Genomic DNA, 24385 nt, shown 5'->3' with positions numbered 1-24385 from the left:
TATCAGGCTATGCTATCAGCCAATGCTAATAGCCAATGCTATTATCCTCAGCTGTGCGGCTAGGCTATTAGGCTACGCCACCATCCTCAGCTGTCAGCCCATGCTAATCTGACCAAGCTCTCTGCGTGACCTGAGGAAAGGTGGAAGAAAGAATGGTGACGACGTTAAACCCACATTTTAGAACCCAGCGTGCTACCATTTACAATATAATACTGTAAAGACAGATCGCTGGTGATCCCTCATGTGACCGCGTCTTCTGTTTGTTTGTGGGTCATTAATGCAGTGTTTAATAATCATTTATATTGGGGGGGGGGGGGGCGTCATGTGCTGCAGCATGCCGATTTAATTATCCCGAACGCTGCCTCAGCTAACCAGCAGGCATCATCCTGGGAAGAACGGACGGGCGCAGCACGGAGCCAGAGAGCAGGAAGATGCCGCCACATGGAAGAGAGGAAGAAGAATCAAGAGCAGGCCAACTCCCCGCGAATCGAGGCAATTAAGCTGCCGTGATCAGCCACACAGCCAGGGAGAGGGCGCACCCCTGGGCGCGAGCCGGGGGTCAGCGTGGGTTCATGTCAGGGCGCTCAGACCACGTGCTGCAGCAGCTAGGGGGGGGAGGGGGGGGTGCAGTTACAAGGTCCTTCATGAATCTTATGGGGAAAAGAAATGTGTGATTGTCAGTCATTCAAGTGCCGTTAAAAATACAACCTCTCCCAGGGTTACGACGGGGTTACATCCCAACGAAGCTATCATAGGGGAAAATGCATTTTAGTTAATACAACATCATAGCCTAGCCGACATAGCCTACATTAAACATGCTTAGAAAGAGAGGTGGAAATTTCAGGTCCAGAAAGTACAAATCCGGACCAGGATTTTGTTTCAACCAACCAGTTGAGTTCTCTGTGACTGTGACTCTTTACGCTCAACTGGTTAGATGAAACAAAATCCTGGTCTGGATTTTTACTTTACTGCACCTGAAATCTCCACCTCTCCTTAGAAAACGTGAATTAGCTTACAGTCAGGCAAAATCATTAACGCCCATATTTTATCATAAAGAGAACGAGAAAAACATTTACCGATGGCAAAGTCTTAACACGGATCCTCGCAACCCGGGGAGCGTCTGCATATTAGTAATCGTTTTGTTGGCCTGGAATTTGTATTGGCAATATTTCTGCAGTCACACACAGACAATAAAGAACACAAATGTACATAAATGAATAAAGTAGATGCAAGAACATGAGCAATAGTGCAAGTCAGTACACAGCATACCCAGTGCGACTCGACGTGCAAGTTTACATGCCAGCATCACATGCGACATAATTTCAACTAATGTTGCGATTTAGTGACGAATTCATCCTGTCGAGGGAATTAATCGTTTTCACCATGGATGGATATTAATGCTGCTGCTGCCGTTTTCATTTGCCGCTGCCGGTCATTAGAATGGCTCACTTCCTGGCTGCGATTGGCTCATTAGCAGCCACCCCCCGGGGGGTCACTCGGATATTTACCCAGCATGCCTTTCTCTGCGATCTGACCTCTGCTCGGGGCTCCTGCCACCGCCTCCGCCCAGCCGTCCCAGTTTGATGCCGAAGGAAGGGAACTGCACATTCCCCAATAAATCCTATTAAAGAACTAAAAATAAAATGAGTCCAGGGCCCCAAAGAGGCCTTCAGCACAAAACCTCCGACTCGATTTACTTTCAGCATTTCTGATGATTTTTTTTTTCTCTCCCCTGCTCTTTGTTATAATTTTGTATTTCAGCAAAACTGAAAATGCCATTTGGGGGCAAAGGTGCTTCAAACGTGGAAAGTTGCAGCGCCCGCAGCAAGGGAAGGCCCGAAAGTGCCCCCCACCCGCCGGGGTCAGCGAGGACGCAGGGACATTGTGGGTCTTTAAAGAGACCGGCGTCTCTCTCTCTCTCTCTACAGAGCTGATCAGATGTTACCTGGCCTTGGTTACACTTTGGTGGGTGATGTTCTCCGCATCCTGGGGCACCACAGCAGATCCGGGGCCTGGAGGCGCGGGAACCAGAGAGAAGGACCTTCACACAAAACCTGGTGTGCTGGAGGCTTGCTGCGGGCCCGCAGCAGAGGCACCCTGCTCAGAAAGTCACTTTGGACACGCCTCCTCCACCAGATGTTCTCAAATAATAAATGAATGGCTAGCGAGTACCATCAACAGATCATAGCTAGCTAGTTAGCAGAACATGCTGTTTCAGCATCCACTAAAGAATGTTTGTTTTATATGTGGTGTAGTGACTGTTCATGGCCAGCAGGGGGCCCCCAAACTTGGTAAACACCCTGTGGTGGGGGCCTGATCCTGAGCCAGCGTCACACAATTAGAGGCACATGGATGGACTGTTCTTCCTTCGCCGCTCGTACTGCTGCGCTCAAGTGGCTGTAAACGATCCTGGTTTGCTGTCATCTTCACTGATCTGCTAACGGAAGCGTCTCCGGCGAGAAGGAGGACAGGGCACCGGAAACGGAGCCGCTGTGCAATTCCGCAAGGCAGGGCGTCAGCCGGACGGCGTGTGCCATGCCCGTGCAGAGCGCGCCGCGGTTACGACGGTACAAAGGTGAAACAAATTAAAAAATAAAAACCACAAAGCGGAATGGTGAAATACCATTATAATTAAATGCTTATCAGGAAAAATGTCACACTTTGTTCTTAAATAACAAAAGCAATTAGAGAGATTCATTTTAATAAAATAGGGTTTTAAAAAATATATAAAAATAAAGTACTTGTTACAGTATTCTCCCTGGGGATTCTCCAAATCGCACTGAATGTTCATGATGAACTCCTTCACCCCACCGATGTCGCTCGTACAGCAGGAGGGCACTTCACCTCCATTCTTCTCCGCATCTGTGGTGCCAGTCTACAGTAGGACGGTACCGGGTGCCCTCTGATGCCTCTTCCAGGTGGGGGGCGCCCTCGCGCCGGTGGGCCGGGTCACACGATGGTGGCGTACCGAGCTTTCTTCATGCCGCTGTGCTGTGTGTACAGGGTGCCGGGACTGTCAACATCATGGACACCGACTGCGTTTGGAATCTGCAGGGGTGAGGGTGGAGGGGTCAGGGTCAAAGGTCATGCCAGGAGGACAGCGCTGGCGATGCTGCAGGTCTGTGCTCCCCCTGCTGGTCATGTATGGAACTCTGAAACGTCTATTTTTAAGAGAGCGGGCCGATAAATACAAGACTCATGTAGACCTTAATTATAAGGGTTTTGTAGCTAACGCTTTATTTAGATATTAAAATTGATGTATTATATGTATTATAAACTGGCTCCCATCTCTAAATATCCTGGTGTTACACTGAGATTACGCTTTAGAAAACTCCAGCACACGTGTGGACACATGGTCATCCTTCAGCACGCAGCTCAAGGCCTTGTCTAGTGTCTCGTCAAGGCAGAAACGTCTGTGTCGGTTCGCAGGATGACCGGGCCAGGTGGAGCTCATCTTACCTGGTGGCCGTTGATGGACGCAGGCTGGGACATGACGCTGTCATTGAGCCGGCCATTGGCGGCACCTTAAGAGAGCGTGGGAGAGAGTGACGCCCCTTATCAATTATCCTTTTTGAGAATATCATCCGTGTGTGGTCACAGCGCTGATTTTCCAAGATGGCTGACAGGGTTACTGCGTCATGTGACTTTTACAGCCAGAAGATTCATTAACATGGACGGTGCAAAAAACGCTGCATTTTCAGTCTTTTATACAAGCCTGCTTATGCCCGAATCACTGATCCGCAGTCAGTGAACAGACCATGTGCCCCCACCCTTCCTGAGCTTAAGATGCACCTCACAGGGCATCTGCTGGGACTCCACAGTCCCCGCCCCGTGGCTGAGACTCACCCGCGTGGCTGTCCGTGGCGTAGCCCAGGTTGTCTGCCCCCTGCCCCCTGCCCCCCTGTGCCTTCCTGGGGTCAACAAAGGTCAAAATACCAAATCAGCTCAATATCTCTATCAGGTCTTGATCTGCTGAAATAATCTGAATTAGTAACTCAAACGTTCCCTAGGCGAGACACACCATCGTCCCCCCCAGCTCTGTATGTGCGTTTTTATTCGAAACCCTTACCTCATATCCTCTTCGTATCTGGAATCTATAAAAGAAGGTGACAAAGGCTGAATGAACACATTTTGCCTGCAGTTGAACCAGGGCGAGTCAGGGCGAGAAGTCTCACCGACTGTCATTTCCATACTCTGACTTGAACGTGCGTACAGACACTCCTCGCTTAACGGCCGGGTTCCATTCCTCCGACTAGATCGCTAAGCGAATCGGTCGACAAGCAATATTTCAAGCATTCTGTATTGGTAGTGGGTTTGCGTCAACCATCTCTAGATATAGTTTCAATGTGATCTTTGCATCATATAAATATCCATTTTTAGTATATTTATAAATGGTTCCAGTGGGTAATCATTTTTATTTACTTTCGGCAACGTCGTGTACTATGGGGCACGCGATAAAATATCTATAAAAATCTAAAAACGAAACATGTAGTCTTGGAGATTGCGAAGGCTAGTGTAGTGAATAGTGAGCGACTGCGGGAACAAGGGTAAGACTTAGAAAGGGTGATGAGAGATGAGGTGCCTGGCGCTGAGACGTCGCGCTTACAATACGGACTGGCCAGGGAGCTGGTCAAAAGTCCGGGTAGGTCGTTAAGTGAGGAGTGTCTTTTATAACACAGGGTCCGATCTAAGGAGCGTCGCTCAGAGAGAGACTGTAAGAAGGCTTTGTGGCTTTTTTAAGCTCCTCTATTTTACACACAGTGCAACTGGATGCGTTTGAACCTGCGCAGCTCCTGTGCTGTTAACCTGTCCTAGTCCGCGAACGGCGTTTTACTGCCGAAGCAGTGGAACAAATCAGCAATGGAGAGAAAAGAAAAACAAAACTCCAGGCAGTGTTAAAGCGACGTTAAGCCTTGGATCCTACAGAGCCTGTATGCGTTTTCCTCGTTATCGAATTCATCCGGGCTGTTTTTGGGAAGTGACAGTGAACCTCGCTTTTTTTTTTTTTCGAGAACTTCAGGGGACATCATCCCAAGCTACCGCGGGGGGGGGGGGGGGGGGGGCGGGAACGGGTGATCGCTTATTGGCCGGCTGCTAAACAGGGTAAATTGCTAATCTCTCCTGTAGCGAGGCTAATCATTGTAATGGCAGACTAGGGTTGCGTTAGGTTGTGGTAAAATACTTTTTCAACCTTGTTTTCCTGCCTGCATGAATGTTTTTGACTGTTTGGCAACGTTTTATTGAGTTTGGAAATTGGTAAAATATTATGCAATTCTTGATTTTAAATCCATCCTTAAAACATGATCTGTCAAATCTGTCTCACTGTGTATATATATATATATATATATGTATTTATATAATTTATATATATTATATATAATTTATATATATATCCTGGTCTTCACAAACAGTGTCTGTAACGGGCTTGCATTACACATCACTGTATTATCCTCACCACTGGGTTTTTGGGTCAGAGCTGTGTTTTCACTCTCTGGTGTCCGAGGATGTTACAGTCATCTCATTTACATACGCTGAGTAAGCTTTGGCTCGAACCCCATCCGGCCCCCAGCTGTCATGAATAGGCCCACCGCTGGCTGCACCCCCATGCCATGACTATGCCGTTGACTCATTAGCATATGCAAATTCGCGCTGTGGCCCCTTCTCATTGAGCACCCCTAGAGGGCGACAGTGAGCAAGACCTCCAGCATCAGTTAGGCCTTTACTATCTTGGCCTGTTGCTCCTGGAGGAGGGAGCAGGAAGACACCTACGTGTGGAATTCTTCCTTTGGCAGTAGCAGCAGACAACGATGACGATGACGATGACCAGCAGCAAGACGACGCCCACGGTGACGGTGACGGCGATGAGCACGGTCAGGTTTATCTGCTGCGGTCGGGCCACTGGGAGAGAGTGAAGAAGGGAAGCAGGAGGAAAGCAAGAGGAGAGGTGAACCGTGTCACAACACACCCAAACATACAGCCAGAGACCATGGTGACAGTATCCACGTATCTCCATGGGAACCGAAGGCCATCTTGTGCTTAAAGTTATGCATCCAAGGACAGATAGTAGAACTGGAAGGTTGGTCAGGGGGTCCTTAGAGCTGAACTTAGAGCTGAACCATTATGAGGTACATCCCTCAGTGTCATAAAAATGCTGCCCCCCCCAGCGCTGGGAACCCAAACACTGCAAATTTCTCTTCTAAATCTGTGCTAACTGACTCATTCACTTGGTCATCCTGACTTTCAGGCCTCAGGCAGCTGAATTGCTGCTATTGCTGCTGTTATAATAATAATCATTATAATAATAACTATCATTAATAACCAATGGGCCACTTCAGAGGGTCCAGAGTCTCGGGTTTGAGTTGGAGGACAGGTAAACAAACACTGAGGCCATCAGCTGGATGGCCGCGAACCCAGCAGGAGGGTCAGCTTCACGTTTGTTGGGTGAAACGTTGATTTTCAACCATTTTCTACCTTTAGATGACCTGCCCTGGGGAGCCAGGGATGTGTTTGGGAGGTCTGTACCGTGAACCGAAACACTCCGCCGCGCCGAGAGATCAGATCACATGACACGTGACGTCAGGTATCTAATTCAGACCCATCTCTGAGTAGGACTGGGGTGATTTGGAGCAGGTGGGGACTAAACTGTTACTTTAAGTAGCATTTTGACGACCCCCAATGACTTATCACTCTCAGACTTTTATCACTCTCACGATTTAACACTTGCAGTTTCGCTGCTCAGTCATTTAACATCAGGGTTGATTAGAGGATTTTTAAGGTGAGGGGAATAAGAGTGAGCCACGAGTCATACAGGGGCCCGACCTTATTAACCAATGATATGTCTTGAATCAGTGAGTGACAGGAAAGGGGGCACTCCGGAGGCCAATCAGCTTTCAGCTGAGGGCAGTGCCCCTGAGGCCCCGCCCTTGTCACCCCTTTTAACTGTTGCTCTGCGGCCCCTCAGCCGGAGTCTCTCACCGACAGTGAGGAAGGCACTGCTCGTCAGAGGAGTGGTCAGGGCGGGCACTGCAGCCAGGCACCTCACGATGATGCTGTTGCTGGCGACGATACCCAGCGTGCTCGTGGAATTGAAGAGGTCCTGTCCGGCCGGCAGGGTACTGATGTTGTACATGTCCGCATCGGCTATGCTGCCCCCTACAGTCCAGGATATAGTGGGTGCAGGGTACCATCCTAGGGCACTGCACTGGAAGTAGGCCAGGTCTCCTTGTGTCGCGGTCTTGTTCATGTCCGGGATGTCCACTGTCCCACTTACTGGGGGGGGGGGGGGGGGGATACAGGAAAGCTATTAAAGAAGTATCTATGGTTCTTAGCCTAATAAAGATACAGAATAAATCACATGTTAAATGGAGTCGGTTCAACAGTGAGTGAGCACACTGTGAATTTAACTTCATTTAAAAGACTGCAACAGTGCTACTGTAACCAAGTCTTTCTATTGGCCAGAAGTAGCAATGACATTACACAGGTGATTATATCCCCCGATGTGACAAAACACATCCGTCACGAGGTCTGTACCCCTGAGTCATTCCTAAAAATCGCCAGGTGCTTCTTCTGAGCACGGATGGGAACTGGATTCCCAGATCTGTCCTGCTCGCCGACAATCCCAAATCCTGATCTAACCATGGCGGCCACAACGACGCATCTCCGTCACCGTCCCTGACGCATTTGATATTATGGGATGCTTGTCCTCTTTTTTTTATGCTTTTAACGGTCGCCGGGAGTGCCGCTAGAGATTTGGGGCCCCGTGAACCATAAATCTACCACGTTATCGCTCACACTGCGCCGTGCCAACAATAACAGGGGGTAATGCAGGAGGAGGAGGAAGAGGAGGAGGAGGAGGAGGTGCGGACGGCTCTCCTGGTGCTGGTCCAGACCGCGGTTTGAGGGTAAAATATTGCAGCAAGTACTAGAGCACTGCATCAGCACCTACTCCCCTGCCCCCCCTCCATGCTACAGTATATCACTGCATGTAGATGGAGCATCAGGCAGGTCAGCAGATCCCCAAAGAAAGTGCAGGGGGAGACCTTATTATCACTGCCCAGGGGGGAGGAGGATTCCCCCTCCCCCTATCACCCGCTCTCTCTCTCCCCCTCTCTCTATCACCCTCTCATTCTCTCTCCCCTCCCTCTCTCTTTCTCGCTCCACAATCTCTCTCCCTCTCTTCCACTCACCCACTCTCTCTCTCTCTCACACACACAGCTTTGTTTATCTCTCTCCTCCTCTCTCTATCACCCCCCTCTGTTGCCGTCTCTATCCCTCTCACCCTCCCTCTCTATTCCCCCTCTCTTCCTCTCTCTCCCCAATCTCTCTCCCCTCCCTCTCTCTCTCTCTCTCCCCCCTCCCCTCCTCTGCGCGCAGAGTCTGACCTAAGACCCTATAGGGCTGGCAGACACACAAACAACATTTCCATTGATGTATTTCAGCTAGACAGCCTCAGACACTCTGGCTTTAACCCATCACCCTCTTTTTGCCTCCTGCTAGCCAGCCTGTGTCCATGTCCAGACTACAAACGGATGCAGCAAAGTCACCCTAAATCTAGATCTCCAACCGTGGAGAGGATCTCCACGAGACTCCATGCTCATAGACAAATCCATTTTCATGGATTTCTCTTGACGGAGGGACACAGCTGGGTCTGACGCCCCTGCTCTTAGTGTCGCGAACTGGGGGTGAAGATGAGGAGAAGGTTGAAATGCATGACATCAGCTGATCACAGAGAGCTGAAGAGCAAAGCATTATTCTTGCACCTCAGCCTCCTGAACACTGGGGGGCGCTGAAGAGATGCCACCAAGTAGCTGAATACAAGCCCTCACATTCAACCCAAGTTAACCTGACATACCTCTGTTCATCCTGATGTTTAGGACTGATCGTTTTGTTACTTTTATGAAATAAAACTGGTAGGACGGGTACAGAGCAACAATGTGCTTATTTGCTTGTGTGTGCACATGTACCCATTTATGATTATGCTACTTTATTTCTATGCAGAAAAAGACAACTTCCTGTACAAGTCTCCCAGTGGTTGATGGTAGTTGTCATTTCCACTATCAATGTCAGAGAATTAAGAATCTGCATTGTTTGAAAAGTACCTCAAACACGCACAGCTGCCGTTCCCCGGGCTGCAGCCAAACTGAGCTCACCAGGCACTTCAAAGTGACAGTTTTGCTCAAAGGGATCTTTTTAGCTGCATGATAAACAATGTATTCATATCATTTCACCAGTGCCCAAGAGTTACACTGCAACACCCGCTATTTTCCCTCCCTTTAAAACCTGAAACAACAATGTCCCCCTCCCCCCGCGGAATGCACCCACAGCAAACACACCCCTCCCTTGTTCTGATCGATAAAGGAGTTCTTTGAGGTTTACGTCACTGTTTGCCAAAGTAATAGAAACCACAACGTGAACGTCAGACTCTTTGGCCCCGCCCCCTGAACTTTAACCTTTCGTAATCACTTCCTGTCCACCTTCCTCGCACACAGGAAGGTGTGAGGATCCAGGAGCTCTTTATGAATGAGACCCGAGAATAAGAACCACATGATCTTTCTCATGGTGTGCCGTACATTTGCTCCTAAATGTTCCAAGGAAGCACTTAGTTAACATAGCTGAATAATAAATGAATATATTTTACCTTGTCCAAAACCAGGGTGAACCAGTCCCTGGAGCAATTGGGACTTACAGGTCTTACTTAAGGCCCCAAGAGAGAAATATTTCTGCTGACCCTGGGATTTGAACCAGTAACCTTCTGATGACAGGAGCAGCATCCTAACCCGCTGAGCCATACACCATCCCCACAAGTGTAAAATAATTTTAAAAAATAGGTATAAAATAAAAATTCCTGGTGCTGAGGGGTCACTGGGTTTGTCGGCATAGGGTCGCGACCCACCTTGTATGGACAGCTGGGCATTTACTTTCTGGATGTTCTGCACGTCACAGGTAACCTGTCCTGTGTCAGTGCGCTTCACACCCAGGATATTGATCTCCCAGATCGAGAGTGTGCCGGTGCTGTAGTTGAGTGCGGTGAAGCGCGGGTCGTTGGACAGGATTCCATGGTCCTTGGTCACGGTCAACACCACATTGCCATTCAGCAGCCAGCTCATTACCACCCACTGCTGGTCCACACTGCAGTTGAAGGTAGCATTGGCCCCTCTGAGGACTGTGGCCATCTGGGGCTCCAGCTGAACCTCGGCCAGTGCTCCTGGGAAATGAAACACTGCTCACTGCGACTTGTCCAACAAATCATCCATCCATCCATCTTCTTCTCCCAGTTAGTCTACAGTCCCCTGTACAGCAGGCTAGTCTTAAAAATAATAGAAGCTTCTTTAAAAAAAAAAAAGCAGTCGGAATAGACACGCACCGGCTGTGCACAATATCAGAAGGATGTGGAAGGCGGGCCCCATCTCGTCGTCACGGGGACCCCAGCGTCAGCATCCGAAGCCAGGGGTTGGGCTTCTGTACAGAGCGAGGGGAGGGTCACGTAACGCCCTGCAATGCTGATGGCTCCTCACTCAGGTTGAGCCCTTCTTCTGTCTATCTGTGAGGGCCTCCTTCGCTGCCCCTAAACACCTGAGCTCTCCCTGTGTCCCCACACAATGTCCCCCTGGTGGGGGGATTGCAGGCATGCGGCTCCACTTACCTGAGCGATCGGCAGGCGTAGGAGCAGCGCCGGGCAGATTCTGCTTGTTATAACACCTTTCTGGAGCGACTGAAGCCAATTCGGTGCTTGGAGTGAGATTATATCACGCGAGCGGGTATCCCTGCTTCCGAAAGGACGCCTGTCAGAGGGTGTGAATCCTTATATTACTTTCAAAGGCTGAACTTCCCGGAAACTCAAAGTACATCCATGATAAAATCTATTTTTACAGGCCGTCTTCCTGTATCTGCGATACAATGGGACGTGTGTTTCTTCAGCAAGCACAGAAAGCATCGGAAAATGCCTCGTGTTAGTTTTGTTTTCATGTGAGAATGTTTGACGGACCTTTCCTTCCTCTCACCGGTCTGGTGGCCGGATGAAAGCCTCACTTTCACAGGACTGTTATCTGACCAGATAACAAAGTTTTAGGGTTGACCGGCTCTGAACCTTAACCCTTCAGAACCTGACATCCGCACAGAAATTCCCACATTCAGAGCAAAATCCTGAACCTTCCCAGTTAAGCTCCAGTACCTACCTGAGGATGATTTCAGGTAGGAAACGCACTCCTGACAGCTGCCCCCGTGACACCCCCGTCGCAGCTACTGCCCGTGTCGATATGGGACCAAAGTCCAGCCTTTCCTGACTATGTACTGATGAAGCGCATGCTCCATATTTTAAACACCACTGAGATAACGCCCCACCTACCTCACATTACCATATCTGCTGGCCAGAGGAGCCCGTTGCCATGTCATTTTTGGGCGGAGCCTCCCATACACCAGCCTCCACGCCCATTTGTCCTCTGCAGGTTCCTTGGCGCGCATTCCGAGAGCCCCCGGCCGCCTGCTTATTTAGAGGGCCACGTTACGTTTTCCGGGCACCGATCCTATCGGCCGTGTTGCATTCCTGTCAGCCTCCCAGAGGCCGAACACCAGGCCGTCCAACGGCATCCTGTGGTTTAGAACATGCCATTGTTTCCTGAAATACACGCGCACAATGCAACACGAATGGAGCACAATGGATGCTCCTCGAGGACGCATTCCGGCCTCGTGCTGAAATGCGATGAAACATTGATGGGACGCTGTGCTGGAATGACTCACTGGGGTGTAAGTCCACCAACTTACTTTATTTAAACCTGATGTCATTGTAGGGGGGAAACAACGATTTGTGACAAAGTATGATGTGATTTCCAACCATTTGTGATCTGTTAACAATAACAGGCTAAATGTAAAATCTACTCACATCAGACTTACTCAATAATTAACAGCACAGGAGCTAATTGTACATTTATAAACAGAAGTAATTTATAATATCATCCATCCATCTTAACTGCATATCCTGGCTGTTTCTTGGTGCTTCTCCCAGAGCAGGACACACACACACAAACAACCATATATACAGAGACTCTCTCTCTCTCACACACACACACACTCACACAGACACACATATATGTTCACAGACACATATGCACAGACATATATATACCAGACACATACACACACTCACTCCCATAGACACACAGACACAACCTTACCTCCACCTTTTTAGCCACTAGCCGCTACCAACAAACATACAACGTGGAGGAGGGATTCGAACCCATGACCCCGGAGGAGTGAGGCCATTGAGCCGCCCGCACAGACACACGCATCACGTTATGGGCACTTAGACACTAAACGAGCGACTTGCTGGGAGAGACCCGATGGCTGCAAAAGTAGGATGTTCGGTGAAAAAGACGGGGTCCGATACCTGATTTCAGTCAGGAGTTACCACCACCCAGCTCAAAAGGAGGGAACCCGCAGTCTCCAGCCATATAAAGTAACTCCACTGTTATGCATGCGGTTTATTTGTTTCGATTCATTTGTTAAATACAAACTGGGCATGTAGCGCCAGCTGAACGTCTGCGTGCATGAAAGGTTATAGCTCCATCTGGTGGCAGTACGGAGGAGGTGCTCAGAGGTTTTCATTTAATGTAAAGGGCTGCAAATCCCTCCCCCCCCCCCCCCCCCCCCCCCCCCCGATAATTAAAAGCTAGTTGGTCACAGTGTTCAGTCGCAAGACAAAACAGGTGTGAGACTTGGCTACACCCAGTACCACACCCTGAAAATTAGCCTGTAATCATTTCGGCTACCTGGGAGCGGGGTAACTGTTAACCGCTTCCTGGGAAGACTGGCAGGAGAAAAATGGTGCTTCCTCAAAACCTGCTTTATACCACTAATTAGTCATTCTTTGGATTTTGACAGATTAGGAGGAGCAGCCTGTCGTGGGCTCCTGCAATGACACAGTGTTATTGGGTTGGGGTCTCCCTGCAATTTTTATAACCCGACGTAACATGAACAGTCCAGCAAGACTGAAACTACCCAATCACGTCCGTCCCATGTGACAAGGCCACCAACAAGGACCAATGAAATGTACATCTAAGCCCCGCCTACAAACCTTCTTAGAGGCATGGCTTGTGTAGCCCGAGTCTCGCACCAAGATAATCTTCACCAGTCACTCAAATGATGTGCGGACTGCACGCATTATTAACGATAACCCACGTCTAATGACGCGGGAGCTGTGTTGCAGATGTGCAGAGTGACAGCAGAGAAACCTGTAACTGCCAGTGTGTACGGACTGGGCTGAATGATGCAGGCCGTGATAAATCCACCCACCCCCAAGGCAGGCAGTTTTCAACAGGAAGCACACACCCAGGTCGTTTTTGCATTGTATCCATTTATATTTCACAGGGAAAAGAAAAAAAAACCGGAAATGCTAAAAATAACAGACACACACTCCTGGGAATGTCCCACAGGAACGCCGCACGGAGACGCAATACAACAACAGAATGGACACCACGTAGGAGCGTCGGACAACGGCTGGAGAGCCCAAGCTGCACCAGCCCTCTGTCAAACGCAACTGTGACAATTGACGAGGAACGGAACCCCTGCAAGGGTGAACGACTCTTCGCCGAGATTATTTAGAAATCAACACTTTCCAGGAAACGTAATAATTTAACAAACAGATGATGTGACCACATGCCAGGCTGTTCAGGACAAACACCAAAGTAAAACAGGAAGAGTAATGACCTTGAAGGCAACCACACACACACGCGCGCACACACACACACACACACACACGCGCGCGCGCACACACACACACTCGCGCACACACACACACACACACACTCGCGCACACACACACATGCACGCACACACACGCACGCACACGCACAGCGGTTCGAAAGCGAGAGCAGGAAAGTAGTCTTGGACATGTGGAGATGTTCTGCTGGAACCAGGGCTTCGGAGAACGTGGCGTGGTTCCCCCTGCTCAGCCCACGGGCTGGAGAAGCAGCGCCACCACCTTGTTGCACACCACCAGCCAGCACGTGATCCCAACTCCACCTGGAACAGATGCATGGTCCAGACTCGATAACCATCACAGCAACAGGAAGCACGCGGGCGGGTTTATGACGCGCCCCTGTATCCACAAGGTGGCCTGTTCGAGTCCCAGTGGACTGCGAAGAGTAATCCTGACTATCTGGGTCTAAATTTCTAGCTGTACAACTAGGCAAGTATAAATAAATATTTAAGGTAACTTAAAAACTCCAGCTGCAGGTATTACCTTTCACCTCTTAAAAGCACATAACCAAATATATTTTCCATACTTAATGTGATTCAAACCTACAACCTTCCATTTAAAAGCACCATGTTAGCAAGCTGAAAGCCCCGCTTACATGTCCTGCCCTTTAACACCCACACACTGACCTGGCACCCCAGAGGGGAATGCGACCAGACGCTCAAGAGGGACGATCCACTGGCTGGGGAGGACCGTCACTGGGCTGGCGTAGTACTTCCAGATCAAGGAGATCATCAGCACGGCCTGCAGAGAATGGTAAATGGACTGCATTTATATAGCGCTTTTCTACTCCTACGAGTACTCAAAGCGCTTTACATTTTATGCCTCACATTCACCCATTCATACACTCATTCACACACCGGTGGCGGAGGCTGCCATGCAAGGCGCCAACCTGCTGACCGGGAGCAATTTGGGGTTCAGTGTCTTGCTCAAGGACACTTTGATTGGGTCAGGAGGAACCAGGGCTCGAACCTGCAACCCTCCGGTTGCCGAACGAGAGAGAGAGCCAATCACCGAAAAGAAAGAGCGTATTCAAATTATACGCGCACAAACGACACCACTACACAAACCCCCCTACAGGATGCCCACGGTAATAACGCTGCTCACCTGGAGTACATGGTACACTATGTTCACGACCCACTTCACCTTAGCCTGGTAGGCAGCTCTTGATTTCACTGCAAAAGCGAAGCAGAGGTTTCGGATAAACGATGGCAGACATGTCGCATAAATCACCACATTTCAGCCTCAATGAGCAGGAAAGCCGAACGTTTAAACTTCTACCTCAATGCACAGTATGAACTTTCGAGCTATAAAACACAACATTTAGCTGAAGAAACAGCCAAAGGTCTTTTACGTGATGAGGGAACATGAGACCAACCACTGGGCCATCGGAAGCAAGCAAAACAGGTCGTTGAACACCAGCTGTGTGCTTGTACTTAAGTGTGACAGTAACATGGCTCTAACCGCCCCCCCACCTCAAAGGAGCTTTACTCGGGCGACAGGAAATTCCCCATTCCAAGGTCACCTTCCCTCTCATCCGGCTCCTGGTCCTTAAAGGGCTTACATGATCTTCCATTCAAATATCTACTACTAACATGTCCTCTCTAGGAGCAACCAGTGAGGGACATCCATAATCACCGTCAATGGGAGGGGATGCATTTTCTCCAAACGAGGAGCAGCATGACCTTCCGAAAATGATCTACAAGGTCATAGCTTCTTAGGGAACAGGAGTGGGCCGATCCACATTTTTCCAGTTCTGATCTGATTCCGATACACTAGCAATTAAAAGCTTAAAATATTCCCAGACTGTCAGCGTCTTCTCTGGTGTTCTTAGGCTCCCTCTACTGCAGAAAATGTCACAGCAGGTGGAAATCCCTGCACTCACACCAACTGAGAGGAAAAAAGACTGAGTGCCAGTGGTAGCATTCAGCTTGAATTCCGTAAAAAAACAAATCTAAAATAGGAAAGAGCTGTCATGCAATTGATTGTACAAATAGATTTAACACGAAATAGAAGCTCTTTTTAGAGACAGCCAAAAACTAAATAACTAAGTATCGGGTGCGAATGGCCGACATCCGATCCGTCAAATAGGTCTGGATCGGCACCGATACCGATCCAAATATCGCATCTGTGCATCTCTAGTTGGGAAGTTCATCTGCTGACCACGCTGATTTTTTTTAGACTGTCGATGGATTCATTGGCTTCTAACTTCCCATGACTGCTTCTAGATGCGAGGGGTGTATTTATCGTCTTGGCATGTGCCTTGCGTGTGCTCGCCCTTACCAAGGGACTTGAGCTTGTCGGTCATCTTGTTGATCTTGCGCTCCAGCCTGGCATACCTGGCGAACTCATCCATCATGCTGATGGAGGACAACTCCTTCTTCATGTCCTGGATCTCCTTCCGCATCTCCAGCTCGTGCTCTGCATCCTTGTGGAAGACCTTAGACAGCTTCCGAGGAGAAGGATTAAATGGGAATCAGCCGTCAGGACGAACCTTTCAGTATGTTCAAAGACAGGCAGGTTCCTTCAAGTACTTTCTAATGATAGTTTTCAAAGTTGGAAACTTTCCATGGGAATTAATGGGAATTTGCTAGGTTAGCCTATAACAGGGAACTTAAATGTAGTTGGGGGGAAAAAAAAACATTTTGACGGCACTAATAGTGATATCATTGTGTAACCAAGTGCTAGTGAATAACTGTTTGTGTAAAGACCCCCCAAAATAAGCTAGAGGCTTGCACGTCCAATATTTCCAAAATTCCTCAGCTTAAACTTCCCATGGAAAGTTTCCGCCACTTCGCAACCCTACTCTAATGGGATATTTTCAAAATTTAACAGAGCTTAATACGCCAGCATCACAGTGAAGCAGGTTGACATTATTCCTGTATCTGTGTAAAGGTCTGAGAAATGTGTACAGAATGATGAGCATGAAAATGGGATTTTACAGGCGGTTACATGATGACATAGTTTTTGACAAATTGGTGCATTGGATTCAGCGACACTGACTGATGGTTCGGAGAATGGAACACTTGGACTGGTGGTGGATATGGCACGGCAAGAGGGACCAGGGACAGGCAGACAGAGCCAGCATAGTTTCTACTAAGACACCAGATGGGTAAATCCAGCAGACAGATTTTAGTACACTTTGGGGTTTCAATGCATGGCAAATGTTAGTTCAAATTGGAAGTAAGTAGAATTACGATTTTAATTAGGTTTTATGCAATTTGAGCCCTGCAAAAGTGCTGCAGTAATTTCTTTCTCCTCTTTTTGAAGGAGTCTGGCACCCATTGGGTGGTGTGGAGTGGAGGCCGCAGGGAAGTTCTGGTATGTATGTGCCGGAGAAGGCGTGGGTGGTGTAGTCACTGAGGTAGGGGCTTTAACCTCCTTTATGTTCGCTTTTCGTATTCAGACATGACCAAATGTCATATCCATGACTGAGTGTCTACCTTAAGATGACTTTTTAATGCCCTTTAAACTGGTCACATTCGTATATGCATGGACTGGGATAAACATCACAATTTGTAATATAACGCATGCAATGCCATAAATATATAACTGTAATAATCACATGGTCAAACCAAGGCTGTAACTATAGTACTGGAGGACATGCCCCCCCCCCCTCCCCAGATGTGCTCACAATGCACACCCCCCAAAAAAAAAACATGTAATATAATTACGGCCTTGGTCCCCTCCAATGTTGACTCCATGACTGCGTCCTTGCGTAAAACATTAAGCTGCCCGAAGGAATAATGCTCCCGAGACTGGTGTATTGGGATTATAGCTTTTAAATCGTGTTTTACTAATCGTAATAAAATAATTCCTCTCCTATGCTGGGGTGTCGCGCTCCTTTCTGATGCAGCGCCCTGATAGCTCGTCCAAAATTAAGGACATGCGTACAAATGAATGATTTCATTAAATGAATCCATTTGGTCCATGTATCACCTCTTGCGGTTTCAGTTTAGTGCGGCCCTTGGTTTCGACTACAACCAGAACAATCACGGAAGGGAAAAATGCCATTCTGCATGTACAGACTGTGGGGAGACTGAGATATCTACGTACAAGCAGCGTGATGAACATGTTTTTGTATTTTATACGGACTGCGGCCAGAAAGGTGTGTGTATCAAGCGGGTAAACACAGGAGAGGCGCCCATTAATGATAGCGAGGAACCCGACCGTAATATCACATTAAAAATAGCCGAAGTGGGAGCGCAAGCGGCCGTTACTTGCTGCATCCCCAAAACGAAAAGGTTAAGGTGTGAGAAGTGAAATACAGCTATTTTAACCTGGTAACGCGATTACTTAAGTGTGTCCGGGATCTACTGAGAGAATAAATTCATGAACAGAACATGACTGCTATGGCGCACTCTTAAGGCCGTGTGAGAAGGTCGCTCCCGGGCCGTTATACTTACGAAAGAGGAGATGCTGGGCAGCAGCGTTTTCACCAGGTTACACAAAAGCACGGAGCCCAGCACCAAAAACCAGGCGCAGCCCTCCGCCATTTTCGCTCCCTCTCGCGCCGGCGCCCCCTAGCGGCACGTGCGCGTGCAGCAGCACGCTCCCCCACCGCCTCGCGTCTGGCGCGCGGGGATCTCGGCGCTGCTGACTAGGATATACCGCTGCGTGTCTTTCACAAAAACACATGCGTGTGTGGTGTGTTGATCTCGTGTTAAATGCGAGTCACCCACTGATAATTCAGGCGAAAGGGATTTGCCTCATGTGTAGACCACGGATCTGAGGAAAAAATTAAATCGAAGATCACTGTAATAAAAATGGAAATATACGTGATATCAACACCACTATTTTGGCCAAGACTGTGCATATAAAATAACAGTGGCGTGCTAAATATACGTGCAGCATTAGCTAGCATACCCACACAGGTATGTTGCTATGATTTAAAAATGTCTCGGTGAATCCCAAGTCCAATGAGAAGAGGAGCGAGGGGCGGAGTGTAGGTTCCCCGTCAGGTTGCTGCTATAATGAATAGAATAGGGAAGGGGGAGAGAGAGAATCCAATCCGGTTTGAGCTAGTTTTTGTTTCGGTGAAACATTATAGTCTGGTTAGACTCTGGTAGAAGGTACAGCTTTACACTTTAAGTTAACGTTGTACTGTATTTCCTTCCCACATATCCATAGAGGGAATATTTCCCGCAGTATTTTACTTGTAAAAAAAATAGAAGCGCGAGAGAGTGAAACATGCCGAAAAGAAACAAAGTAAGTGAAATGCCGTTAATTGATGTTTACATTTTATGTAATTGACATTGCAACAAGTATTTAAAACGGTGCGTAATCTTATTAGGTGCGTAATCACCGTAAACGCATCCGTTGCATTGCGATAAACCGAGATGCAGCTGTGTTGCACTTTTCTGTTTGGGCAGCGGGTTAGATGTCTCTCGTCTGTTTTGATTTGGGAAGTGGCGCGTTCTCTCCGTCTGATCTCCCTACCATCGTTTTTAGGGGATCGCTTTCTACTTTAGCAATAATTTATGCTGCTGCGCATACTAACAAAATAAAACTTTCTTCGTTTGCATTTTTTGCCGTCGTTATTTTCACGACGATGAGTATCGGTAGCTTGTGTGTTTGGGTGACGATCTATGGGTTTTGCAAAAAAAAAAAAAAAAACTTTGTACTCAAATACAAAAATAACAGTAATAAAACATTATTCGTTTGCGTGTGGCTAGTATATTATAAGCGTTAAATATTGGCACGTATTAAATGTTTGAGGAAGGTGTGCGCTCGCATGGAGGGGCAGCGAACATGTACTGCACGATTCCCTTGGTGTCTTGGAAAAGGGCATAAAGTCTTGGTGTGTCATGGCTACCCTTACGCGAGAAGAACATTCGCTCGCTTCCTACTGTCGCCACCCCTCCCTCCCCTTTCCGCACGTTCACCTCATTACACTCAAAATCGTGTTGTGTGATATTGCAAAAACAAAGGGATTGTCTCGAGGGTACGCTTCTGTAACAGAAAAATGGAGGAGCGCTCCGCTGCAGGTCGCTTTTATCTTCCTGCTCCCAGCCGAGCCGCCGCGTTATGCAATGGCGCGTCCCCGACACCCGACATCACAGCGCCGCGCAGGATTCCAGCACGTTCTGCGGCGGCTCGGGCGAACCCGGACGATCGCGCGGTTCCACATTCGAACGAGTGGCGGGAAGGCGCGCGCCTCTCTCTACGCAGCCGGCCAGACCCCCCCCCCCACCACAGCTTATTAACCGCGAGCTTACGCTGGGGGCGGAGCGGAAGTGCAGGAGGGGGTGGGGCCGACCTAAGGGGCAGGGCTACATATCGCCTCCCTCCACGCGCTCTTCAGCGCCGCGTGAGCTGGAACCGCTGTACAACGTTAATTACAAGTAATGTATAAGCAAATAAGGCGAGTACATCTTTGGCTGTAACAACCAGGCCGCATGTACGTTTCCTGTGAACTTTTATTCAGTTGCATAACAATATAAATGGCTGGTTTTGCCCCCTTGTCTATTAGACTAGATTAATTTTTTTGCATTTTTAATCTGTGCTAATTTTCCAACATCTTCTCTCTGCAGACCAACAATGATACTGAAGCTAAGGAGGTATGTCAAACAGCTTTCTTCAGATGTCAGAGGCTAAGCCATTATTCAGTTTTACCATAATAACTTGAGAGGAAACTGTAATGTCCAGCCTTCTGTGAAAATACTAAGTCCTGTTTTCAAATTTTTTTTCCAGCCTAAAAGGAGATCTGAGAGGTTGATAAATGTAAGTTCAAGTCAGTTTAATGCTGCCTGTGTTTTCTCACATCTATACCCACAATTATCATGCGTCACATTTGTTTAATCAATATTTCAGAAGCCTGCAACCCCGAAGTCAGACCCAAAGCCAAAGGTAAATTAAATCAGTTGCATTAGTCTTTAACGTCTTTTGAACTTGGAATGTAAATAAACCTGGGAAGGAAACATAGATGGGTTAGGGGGAACTTCCAGTCTGTGGGGAGGGGGGCTGGCCATTTAAACTGAATTAATAGGAGGTGACAATTATTTCTGAAGTTTCTTCCTGTGGTAATTCGCTGAGCTGTGAGGTTGTCTGGCTCTCCGTAGAAGGCGCCTGCAAAACCGAAGAAGACGAAGGATGCTGAGAAAGCCAAACCAGAAGAGAAGAAGGAAGAGACTCCTGCAGAGAACGGAGAAGCCAAAACGGACGAAGGGGTGAGGGGGGGGGGTGAGAGGGTACAGCGCAGAGACGCAGACTGGGGTGGCGGGTACTCTGCTCAAAGCTGGTAGAAATTTAGATATTTGGCTCTGCACATTTTAAGTATTCTCCGCCAGCAGGGGCATAGTGGTTAAACAGAAATATAGATGCGTTTCAAGGCCCGGGTAGCTTTCCTGATGTGCAGAATTTTTTTCTCTCTGTGAAGTATGCAGTTATGCAAATATATTGCAGAAGTGAGTCAATGCTGGTTTTTGTGAATGTGTGTTTAAGAATGTAATTGTATTTGCTCGAATTCCTAGGCACCAGCGACGGAGGACGCAGGAAAGCAGAAAGAAGAGGGAAAGTAATCCATCTCACCTGTCACCAGAGATCCCTGTACCTCTTCTCTTGTACAATTCAGGGGAATATTTTTACTTACTATTTTGTAAAAATGCAGGTTTTTTAGTAGTTTGATTGTAGAAACACATTTTTTAAGAAAAACAAAGGAAATTACATTTTGGTCGGGATTTCCGCAAACATCCCCACGTTTTTAAACCTTCGGAAAAAGATATTAGCCATTGTAAATGTCAGTGAGTTTTATTTCTCGGGTGAAGGGGGGAAGTGGGTTGGGTTAAGGGTGCTGGAAGGGGTCAGTGTTGAGCGAGCAGGCCTTCTGTTTTAAGGGTATCTGTCGTACAGCAGGAGGCCTACTGTCATACTTACATTCCATAGGCTTTATGTGTCAGGGTGTGGTGGAGCGGCTCGGTTAAAGCGTAGTCTGTTTATAACTGTTAAATTCTAGAATGTTTGTTTGTAAGCTGTGTTCTATAAATGTAAACGCTCGTGCGGCCTTTCTTATGCCACTTCTGCTTAGTAAGTATCCCCTGTAGTTCCTGAGTTGGCCCCCTTTCTGGTCAGTGTGTTGCGTGTGTTCGTTTCATCTTACGTTTTTTTTTTTGTGATAGCGTTGCAATTAATTGTATGGCTGCTGTGGGGGAAAAGAGGGAAAACGATGCATTTCGTCCACATTTCTGAACACCTTGTGCGATGGTGCTTTGTGTGGATGGCTAAAGGAATATCTGTGTTCTTAGCAAAGCTAAAAACATACGTATCAGTGTTAAACATACTGGTGATAAATGTTCATTTTATAAGGACACTGGGGTGTAACAACTATGTTCATTGAGCAAACCAGCAGTAGCAATATCCACACGTGGGTTTTAGGTTATAAAAAAAGAATCAAAGTGTACAGATTTTTTTCTCTGTTTATAGCTGTATCTGTAATGATTGGTATAAATAAACCAATAAATGACAGGTGATATTTTTGTGTTTTGCTTAAATACTCAAAGATCTTATTCATTACTGAATTACCAGTTGAAAGATGGATGGGTTGAGCTGAAATACAAATTTGAGTACATTATTTAGAGGAGTTGGTAGTCCATCTTGACCACCAGAGGACTCCGGTTGCAATAAACTTTATATTTAGCATTACTAGAAAGAACTAGTTTTAAACGCTGAAATAATGCAGTAATCCAGTATGATTACAAGTAAATTCGTGTTGCCTCTTGATGTATTCCACTCCAAACAAATTAGCAGGCATTAGATAACCATGGATTTTGCCAAATTGTGCTTTTGTGGAAAGGTTTTTCTATACATATGTCGCATCTTTCAAGTGTTCTCGCGCCAATGTTTAGCTGTGGACCAGGCGGTGTATTTCCGTGAAGCGACTAGCGGACTTTGCAATGAAAGATGAAGACGAAAACTCATACTGAACTCGATCACATCCTACTGAAAAGGAAGTAAATTGAAAGTCGATAATGCGATTGTATCACATATTTGAACGTGCCAAGAAGATCAAGATAGAAGGTGAGCCTTTCTGGGGAAATGTCGTGGGTCAAAGTCAAAGTTATATTTGTTATATTCAGTACAATGTGCTGTTTAATGCCTGCTTCCCTGCATGGTTTCAAGACTGAGATGGGACATCACAAACAATGCATTAAACAATAAATATCAAGTAATTATATTACCTATAGTGTGTAACTGGCTGTAAAGTGAGAGGCAGTGCAAAGAATCTAAGTATAAATATTTACATATGTAAATTCATTATAATAAAATAGCATCTATACCTATATAGTCAAAGGGAGGTATACCCTGTGAAATGTGAACGTGAATACGGAGTTCATGAGTGGACCCTTCGTTTGTATCACGGCGTCTGAACAATTCGACTGAAATACCATTTTAGCGATTTAGATATTTTGTGTATATTTGTATAATCTCATATTTATTTCATAAAATCCCAAGCGTTCCCACCTTCGGCTGGAGTTTGTCATTGAAAAAAAACCTGAATAATAATAATAAAATAATGATAAAACCGAAGCCAAACCAGGGGGAAATGGAAAGACAATGTTAACGGTGTCAAAAACACCATCAGTTTAGCTGATCGATTTACTAAAAACGAAGGAACCCAAAGATCACTTAAATATACAATATCACTACATAGCTAAACGGCACACATTTCTCGACGAGGATCATGTATTAATATTTATCAGTATCTGCCTACTTTTCCACCGCTGGTTCCGACTGTCTTCCCGCTATTAAAGTAACTACATTCGTTAATTATGAAACATAATATTTCAACCCGAGCCTTTTATTCGATGGAAACGTAGACGTGAACAACAGACTCAATTTAATAACCTTTCTTTTCGGGGGGGAAAAGGCAGAATTTTATATCTGGGCTAGATACGCAAGGCTGGGGGAATCATGTTAGCGAGGACGGTCACATCCGCCCAGGGCTCGGCATCTGCACCTCAAAAACCTTTACGTTTATAATGAACCTTTGTAAATACATATTATATGTATTTGCACCGCTGTATTCATATTCCGCATGGCTGCTGGGTTACAGAGATGCTCTCTGTCAATGCGAACATTTTGATCAGAGATATGGGATTATGCCGTTAATTGCAATCGCTGCTGATAGCTGTTTCGTGGCGGAATCAGTCCACGGTACCCATTTTTATTCTGAAACACCTTAAATACCCGGTGTAATAATAATAAAAAAAAGACGCGCGCTACCTGATTTGTCTTTTAGGTCCAGTCAAAATTTGTATTTCGTTATTGTCATGCAAAAAAATGCACTCTGTTTTTCAGAGGTGAATATCGGTATAATAATTTCCTTTAAAATATCTCGACGAATGACACCGAAACCGGAAAGAAACGGCAGATTGAGTTGTGAAATCTGCGTGTAGCGATTCGTTTCCACTTTCCTTCCATACGCGGCTGAAGGTGACTTCATTTGCAAGCATAAAGCATAGTATTATGTATATCATTACCGCTATTCACAAATGGAGTTTCAATGCATGTCGGTAAAACCCCAGGTTACGAACCCGTAAGGACACATTTTGGAGTGTCGTCTCATTACCAAACACATTTATAAGACTTTGTGATTACAGCTCTAATAAGCGATCTTCTTATATGCACTTAGCTTTA

General features: G+C 47.0%; 3 protein-coding genes across 6 annotated transcripts; 1 reads left to right on the top strand and 2 right to left on the bottom strand.

The window, feature by feature from the left end:
* Nucleotides 1–1880: 1880 nt before the first annotated feature.
* On the bottom strand, nucleotides 1881–12628 carry LOC125721724 (immunoglobulin superfamily member 5-like). Of its 4 annotated transcripts, none has more exons than XM_048997754.1 (10): nucleotides 11345–12628; nucleotides 10643–11045; nucleotides 10364–10458; nucleotides 9893–10204; nucleotides 6976–7269; nucleotides 5770–5898; nucleotides 4070–4094; nucleotides 3847–3911; nucleotides 3460–3524; nucleotides 1881–3048 (listed from the first exon to the last, which is right to left on the bottom strand). In XM_048997754.1, exons 3-10 carry the CDS (start codon nucleotides 10404–10406, stop codon nucleotides 2950–2952), a joined length of 1032 nt encoding a protein of 343 aa, XP_048853711.1. In that variant the 5' UTR covers nucleotides 10407–10458; nucleotides 10643–11045; nucleotides 11345–12628; the 3' UTR covers nucleotides 1881–2949. The 4 variants fall into 4 exon arrangements, with proteins under 4 accessions (XP_048853711.1, XP_048853710.1, XP_048853709.1 ...); XM_048997753.1 differs by having other exon boundaries at nucleotides 10643–10781; XM_048997752.1 differs by lacking the exon at nucleotides 11345–12628 and adding an exon at nucleotides 11175–11338 and having other exon boundaries at nucleotides 10643–10781.
* A 700-nt stretch (nucleotides 12629–13328) lies between these two features.
* Nucleotides 13329–18601, bottom strand: get1 (guided entry of tail-anchored proteins factor 1). Its single transcript, XM_048997770.1, has 5 exons — nucleotides 18157–18601; nucleotides 16034–16199; nucleotides 14858–14925; nucleotides 14380–14494; nucleotides 13329–14016 (listed from the first exon to the last, which is right to left on the bottom strand). Exons 1-5 carry the CDS (start codon nucleotides 18244–18246, stop codon nucleotides 13943–13945), a joined length of 513 nt encoding a protein of 170 aa, XP_048853727.1. The 5' UTR covers nucleotides 18247–18601; the 3' UTR covers nucleotides 13329–13942.
* Nucleotides 18602–18741: 140 nt separating this feature from the next.
* On the top strand, nucleotides 18742–22220 carry si:ch73-1a9.3 (non-histone chromosomal protein HMG-like). Its single transcript, XM_048997772.1, has 6 exons — nucleotides 18742–18958; nucleotides 20284–20310; nucleotides 20444–20473; nucleotides 20564–20599; nucleotides 20812–20919; nucleotides 21223–22220. The coding sequence occupies exons 1-6, from the start codon at nucleotides 18941–18943 to the stop codon at nucleotides 21268–21270; spliced, it is 267 nt and encodes an 88-aa protein (XP_048853729.1). The 5' UTR covers nucleotides 18742–18940; the 3' UTR covers nucleotides 21271–22220.
* The last annotated feature ends 2165 nt before the right edge of the window (nucleotides 22221–24385 follow it).

The sequence above is a fragment of the Brienomyrus brachyistius genome, unplaced genomic scaffold (assembly GCF_023856365.1).
Source record: "Brienomyrus brachyistius isolate T26 unplaced genomic scaffold, BBRACH_0.4 scaffold35, whole genome shotgun sequence".
NCBI lineage: Eukaryota > Metazoa > Chordata > Actinopteri > Osteoglossiformes > Mormyridae > Brienomyrus > Brienomyrus brachyistius.
This window is presented reverse-complemented; position numbering and strand designations above follow the sequence as displayed.